Source organism: Mycetomoellerius zeteki, unplaced genomic scaffold (genome assembly GCF_001594055.1).
Source record: "Mycetomoellerius zeteki isolate Tzet28-1 unplaced genomic scaffold, Tzet1.0 scaffold364, whole genome shotgun sequence".
NCBI classification, from domain to species: domain Eukaryota; kingdom Metazoa; phylum Arthropoda; class Insecta; order Hymenoptera; family Formicidae; genus Mycetomoellerius; species Mycetomoellerius zeteki.
The window spans coordinates 182,425-190,114 of NW_017257354.1; the positions used below are offsets into that span (position 1 = coordinate 182,425).

The 7,690-nt window shown below is 35.0% G+C and overlaps 1 protein-coding gene across 1 annotated transcript; it reads left to right on the forward strand.

Annotated features, from left to right (window-relative positions):
* Positions 1-603: 603 nt before the first annotated feature.
* Rab3-GAP (Rab3 GTPase activating protein) lies at positions 604-7,271 on the forward strand. Its single transcript, XM_018453093.1, has 19 exons — positions 604-688; positions 759-869; positions 1,049-1,130; positions 1,191-1,308; positions 1,389-1,590; positions 1,657-1,984; positions 2,066-2,497; positions 2,617-2,987; positions 3,082-3,462; positions 3,555-3,755; positions 3,844-4,228; positions 4,312-4,406; positions 4,485-4,733; positions 4,824-4,997; positions 5,113-5,294; positions 5,447-5,668; positions 5,740-6,030; positions 6,360-6,512; positions 6,586-7,271. Exons 1-19 carry the CDS (start codon positions 604-606, stop codon positions 6,733-6,735), a joined length of 4,212 nt encoding a protein of 1,403 aa, XP_018308595.1. The 3' UTR covers positions 6,736-7,271.
* The last annotated feature ends 419 nt before the right edge of the window (positions 7,272-7,690 follow it).

Consider the following 7,690-nt stretch of genomic DNA (forward strand, 5'->3'; position numbering starts at 1 on the left):
CAGTTGATACGGTCTTTGACTGTTGAAGCGATACAATTAATACAATTAATATTATTTTATACAATTAATTACAATGTTTATTAAGGTTAGGTTTGTATGTTTGTTATGTATACGTACAATATGTGTGTACTTACTTATGAAAACTGCGATCAGAAAATCGGTTTGATTCTTTTTTGCACACGATACACTTTACAGTCATTTTTTAAAAAAACTGTACACAAAAACAACATTTGCAAAATCGAAAGCGGTTAATTCCGGCATATTCACTACCATGCTTGTAAGTAAACATGGATGAGCTGCGCGCATGCGTCATTAAACAAGAATGGCACGAGTAACTATGCAGCGTTCTCTTTCTATCCCGCTAACGCCTGTACCTACGGCTTTTGCCCTCTATTCTTATATCTCTATGTCCGAACTCCAAGTGTTAGGAGACAGTCTTGCAATTAAAGATTGTAAAGTAATAACTTATTTCAAGTACAGTCACGCTATATGTATTATACTAAAGATTATATCACTTATATAGATTCTGTGGTAATAAGTTGTAACAATTAAATATAAAAATTGAGTGTTTACCAAAAGTTTACTGTTGTACATAACCTAAGCATGTCTTGTCAAATTAAAAAAATAGCAAATATATCAGACATTGTTAGTGTTAAAAAATTGCTTTATGGCGATGCTATTAGCAAATGTGAGTTCTTCTTCACTGATATGTTAGGTTAATATAATATGCATTCTCATTTACCAATACGTGTTTTCAGTCGAGTATATACCGAGCGATGAATTGCCTCTGCAAAACTGTATTATATCACTGTCATCAGTTGGAGATATACTTACGATAGCTTGGAACGCAAAAATGATTATATTTGTTTGTAGGTACAAATCTTATATAGTATTGTTTAGTTTTGCACATATATATAATTTTGTTTGTCAGTAACAGATATAATTAAAATTTGATTACAAGTTAATGAAGAATTCCGATATATTTACACGCATATATTTGTGGACAGGTCATGAATAACATTTCAATTATGTTCTTTCATATTTATAGCAAGGTGGGAATCTCAAGAATTAGACGAGATAAAAAATAAGTTTCATGTAACGTGGCATGGAGAAGTAACAAAAGAAGCAAAGTATGTAATATTTATTAATATTTGTATGATAATATTTTGTAATAAGGAATTTATTTTCAGTGAATGGATAACCTCTGTGATCTGCTTACCTTTAATATCCTTGGGAAAAGCCACTGGTCCAGATTGGACCTGTATAGCTGTTGGATATAATACAGGCTTTGTTAGATTTTATACAGAAGTAAGAGAGTATTAATTTTTTTTACTATTGTATTGTTTCATCTTGTTGATTTCTTGTAATATATTTTGTTTTTTCATTAGACAGGTGCTTTGCTGTTAGAAGAGCAAGTCCATAATGAATCGGTTCTGGGAATTAAGTGTCAGTCATTTTGCTTATCCAAACATGCTGGGGATGCTGGCTCTAGTGAAGAAGTTTATATTTTATATAACAGTGGAGTTTGCATTTTACAAGGATTTCCATTATTTTCCACTTTACGTGCTTGTAGAAATCATTTGGCTAAAGGTATATCATTGTCCATTATACGTGTATTTTCTCTGGCTTGTGTTTCATAATTCTTTTTTCGTACAGTTCAAGCGAATTGCAATGATTTACCGCCAGTTACAAATTTGTCGTATAAAAAATGGACGTTCAAAAATCAAGATATTGCAAACGATTTAGAAGTGATTGGTACAACGTCGATAAATAGCTTTGATCATTTAATGACAGCTTCGATATGCGGTGGATATAATGCAGCATATAGATCTAGTGCGCCGCAACACAATTTAGTTCTTGCAACAGGAAAACGACCATTTGTAGGATTCCACTATGCACTGGAAGGTGGTAACGCACCAGTCTTGTCGGATGTCGCTATCGCTATGGCTAGCAAACTAGCTAACGCTATCGGTACTGCTGTGCCGTAAGTGCTTTTCTTATCTTGTGTGATAATTTCCCTGATGGGTCCTAAGAATTAATTTATTGAATTGATTTTTTTTATCAGGTGGTTTCGTGGAAATTCCAAGAATGCAACGTCTGAAGTATCAAAGAGTATTAGCCACGAATCGGTAGAAACGATGACATGTCGATTTGGCTTAAGCGATATTATGAGAGAAGGCGATTGCATTGCTTGTAGCCCAAACAAAATGTTCTCGATAATATCGGATGCTATGGGCAGAGTGATTCTGATAAATAATAAAAAGGGTATAGCTTTGAGAATGTGGAAAGGATATCGCGATGCTCAGTGCGGTTGGATTGAAGTTATCGAAGAGAGAGATCGTGCAATACGTAGGAACGTTGATAAATCTGGACGTAAAGCTTTATTGCGCACCGCTCTGTTTTTAGTTATTTACGCACCAAAGAAGGGCGTAATAGATATTTGGAGTATACAGCAAGGTCCAAAAATCACTACTTTTACTGCCAGCAAAAATGGACGGCAAGTTGTATCTATCGCACCTCCTCTCCTCTGCTTTCAATTTCTTCCCTTTCATTCTGTATTTTCGTCTTACATATACATGTCGTATGAAATATGACTCGTCTGATGTACTTTTGCAGATTACTGTACATTAATTATGGTTTTCTGGGGGCGAACGACAATGCTATTTTATCGAAGAATAAAGCGCAATACTCCTGTGTGTTTATTGATCCACTTGGAGGATTGAAGGAGATTTGTGTTCCATTTCACTTTGCACTCAATAGTAAAAACGGAAAACGAGCACGCGACATCCATCTACTTAGGAAACTGAGAACGTTTCTGAGGGAAGAAGATTTTAATGAAGAGAAATTGATTTCCGTAGTTACTAATACTTGTTTGGGTTTAGAAACGAATGAAGTTCGAATACAGACAATAGAAGTTTTAATGAACAGCAAGCATATTTTACCAGACACTTTACTCGCTGCAACAAATTGTTTTGTAGTAAAACGAGGTACTTGTATGCAGAGTCCACATTGTAAAATGTGCTACGCTATATACAAATATGTAAATAAATTTACGAATCATATTTTGTTACTACTTTACAGAAGGAAAAGAAGAAGAGGAAGAATTGGAACCTCCCGCTAAGATGCTTCATCAATTGACAACGCAGTTACGACGAATAATTATATTTTATAAATATATCGAGTCTCAACTTGATGTACCACCTGAGTACGATATTACAACCGATAATACGAGTACTAAAAGTTTATCTTCGATATTATTAACCTCGGAACGAGAAATAAACTGTGTTATCAAATTGGCTAAAATGCTAAACAGCTTCTTACATGGTAACGTTTTGGCAGAAACTAAGGTCAAATTTAAGAATGAAAATGCGTTCTTTGACTTTCTATCATGCTTCGAACTGGGCGCATCGAGAATGATTGGGTTACGAAAAGATATAAAGGAGGAGAATGTACACGAAATTTGTAAGTTGGAATAGTAAATATGCTGTTATCAGTTGTATGATTGTATCGTATATTTTTATTTTGTAAAATGTGATTTTTAACGCATCTTTTAGCACGTTTCGTATATCAAGGACCGATGTATTCTGACAATATGAAAGAGAAATGGCAACAAGCGGCTAAAGACAGTAACATTCAACCATTCATTTTCATGCGATTGGCATTAATATATTGGTCGCACAAGGAAGAAGCTACGTTTTCAGAAATTGAATTGAAACACTTTACACAACTGCTGCATGTCATTTGTGTTTTAACCGGTAAATTTTGTGTCCATTGCTTTATGCTTAAAAAATATATGTCATCCATAGCGCGTATGGAATTTAATTGACTGAAATTAATCAACAGATGTGGAAGAAATATGTGTTGAATATAACGAAATTTCCTTATGGTGGAAAAATGTACGCACTATTCTGACAGAATCTACGAAACCTTTCAATGCGTTTACTGCTGCATTAGCCTGTAGGGCGGCTGCTATGACTCTAGAGAAGTACAAAGAGAAATTGCAAAATGAGAAGCGGTTGGGGAATAATGGAAACGAAGAGGAAGACATTAAAAATGGGAATGATATAACTAAAATGGACGAAATGCAGAATAAATCGATCGATGTCACACCGGACGATGAGACGTACAGTTCGATTAGTGAATGGGAAAATGTCAGTAATGATACTTGTCAATTTGCATTGCTGATCGGGAACCTTGAGGATATTGCCGTTTTGAATGCTGTTATTAGGTGCGTATCATATAATTATTAGAAAGTGCATAAATACGTATTATTTTTGACGATCATAGTAACAAACGTTGATCTAACTCTAGTCAACGAGTTATATCGGATGAAACAACACGATTCTTTGCTCTACCATTTACGAAAAACGATACTTGTTTAGCATCGATCCTCTCCGGAGGAAGAGGTACATTAAAACTCTAGTATAATTAGTAGTATTCCGTGTATGTACTTGATGTTGATGATCCTTACCCGATTGAATCAGGTTCAGTGTCTGAACTGGTTGCAAAATGGCTCAGTACAACGGGTATCGATCCAGTGCGTTTAATCGACACGACCGATGTAGAGTTCGATCAGTTACAATTGTCAGTAGATTCGTTACAACAATTCACCGATACGAATGAAGCAACTGCTGTCCAAGTATCTCAACAGGAACAGACAAAACTTGTTTCTTTATCGATAGAGATCGGGGACGAAGCAAAAATTAATACGACTACAGAAGCGTGCATTTTAGGCAAGAGAAAGAGGCACACACATATATTTTTTAAAAAACAATACTCCCTAACTTTTGTCGTAATTTAAATCTTTCGTATTTCTGCTGCAGACAGTATGGCTCTGCTCAAACGTCATTTTCCATACAGTTTAACGAGCAGCGTTTTATTGGCCAATTTATGCTGGGAATTTGCCATGTCGTGGGACAAAGATGTTACTCAACTAGATTCGCTCGCAGCTGCCTTGACTGTTTTACGACAAATACCTATGAAGAGTATGAGACATGGTAAACATACTTTTGTGTCGTTTTTTCCTTTTTCTTTTTCAGCAAACTGCTCTAAAATATCAATATCTATGTAAATTTTGACATATGCGTATACTTTCACTCGTTTATCGGACAGGTGTCTGTTGTCTGTTATGGATGCTTCACATAAAAAAAAGAATGGAAACGGCGGCAAAATTAATGAATAAACTTGGAAAGTTGCCAAAGGAGAGGTTATGTATGCAAGACATTGGTTTATCCGACATTCAAGTAACAACGTTTTTGCAGCACTGCGTTACTTTCTTGGATATATTTATCGATGTACGTAGAATACAGAGAAATTCGTAAATTATTACGTAACAAATTTTACTGCGGTGCGGTGGGGAGGGAGGAGCGACAACTTATGCATCGCAGCGTCATAAGTTGTATCAATTTTAACTTTAATGTACAAATTGACTTATGTTGCTACGTAGGCTGAGATACTTGAACAAGGAGATAAAGTAGTAATAAAGTCGGAAGAATTATGGGACGGACACTTCGGTGGGCCACAACCGTTTGCCACACTAGCTGTCTCTCAAACTCCAGCTTGGTATGACTTAATTTTGCTACACGTGCAAGTGGCTAATGTTCTATACATGATGGCGTATCTCAACTTGAAAATACTGAAACCATTGAATAACTTGTTCGAATCCGTGGTAAGTCTATAGTGAGATACGATATTTAATTGTGTTATAACAAATTCAACATTTGTTCGTTACTCGCTCAGGTACAGCCTTATCTCTTTCAAGACATAACAGACAAAGCAATTCTCACGTGGTACCGAGATGATAAGAGGGATAATATGCGTACAGAATTTTTATGTAGAGTAATTACAGCATCGATGGAATTTATTCATCGCGAGACCACCGACGGTGTGACGGTTAGTTCGACACAAGCTGTCTCATGGATGAGCAAATGTCAAATGTTAGCGTCTATTTGGAAAATTAATAATGACGAATTAAGAATACATCAAGCCTGTCAGTTGTACATAAATGGTTTTGATCGTTTGGCAGAAGAGGTAGATTATAATAACAAATTCATTTATTACTTACTTTTGTATGCTTGCGTACATTTACACGCGCACGCACGCGCGCGCGCGCGCACACACACACACACACACACACACACACACACACACACAGAGAGAGAGAGAGAGAGAGAGAGAGAGAGAGAGAGAGAGAGAGAGAGACATACATACATACACACACCAACACATGAAATACAAATGCTTACAATTATGCTATATATATACTACATAAAATATCTATTCTTTCTACAGTTACATCTATTCATAATATATATATATGTGTGTGTGTGTGTGTGTGTGTGTGTGTGTGTGTGTTTTAGGTAACTATAACTGTAACCAATATTGAACGCCTGGCTGCAAACTTATTGCCTATAGCTGGAAGAAGAATGATGGCGTATCTCTTCAAAACGCCTAATCTTTTGGAAGAAATGTCACGATTGAGTCCAGCGCTTACAAGATACTTGGAAAACCTGGTAAGTGCTGCAAAATCTATTATATTTGTCAAATATTTTCAACTTTATTAACCACTCGAGTTTTTTTTTCCAGAATGTGCCTGAAATAGTTTATACAAATTGTTCGAATGTTGACACTGTGGAATTAATTCGACGAATATCAGTGCATTTGTCTAAAACTCACTGTGATTATCACATTATGTTGTTAATGTTAGACGCAATATTTATTTATGAAGACAACTAACTTTGGATTTTGCCAACTACTCCTGTGATACTAGACGGTAGAAAACTGTGTGCATGAAAATAGAAGAATATTATCAAGCTGTGTACAACTTGTATATATTAATACAACGAAACGAAAATAGACTTGAAATTATTGTCTTCTATCAATGGAAAGACAATATACGTTTATACGTAATAATATAAAAGATAGTAATCAAGCTGCAAAGTCATAAAAGTAAACACAAAGTATTACGTACTTTTCAGTGTATATTACAGACAATTTAATTGTGAATGGAATTATGAGCGCAATTTCGATACAATTCGATGTCTATAAGCTGCACTCTGTTTCAAGGAGAGCAATTGCGTATCTATATATACGTATAATATTATATTTTATGTTGGCATGCTATTATACTATATTATACTATATATGGAACATTAACACGTTCCGTGCCGCATGACCTGTACCGGATTTTTCATTCAAGCCATTTGAGATATTTTGACTATAAAAAAATGTAATATAAAATAATTTTTATATCATTTTACGTGATATATATATATATATATATATGATATTATATGATGCAATATTGATGTTATACATTAGGCTTTCTTTATAAAATTTTTTTTTAACCATCATGAAATATATGTTATTTAAGAAATATAATAAATGCAAAAAAAAAAAATAACCAGTAATCCATACAGCTTGATGATCAAATCATTTAAAAATAGCGCGATACAGAACGTGTTAATTAACCTCGTTCGTAATCAAAGAAGTTATATACATAGAGCAGGGAAGGCATAGGGGCTCCAAAGACATAATGGGTGCATTCAGTACCACGACCGCTCACTGAGCGCTCAGTAAGCTCTTGTATCTGTTTGATCTATATTTTTAGTTCTAACGGAATATGCCAATAAAATGCAAGCGCTCATTGAGCGGTTGTAGTACTAAATGCACCCAATATGATTTACACGGG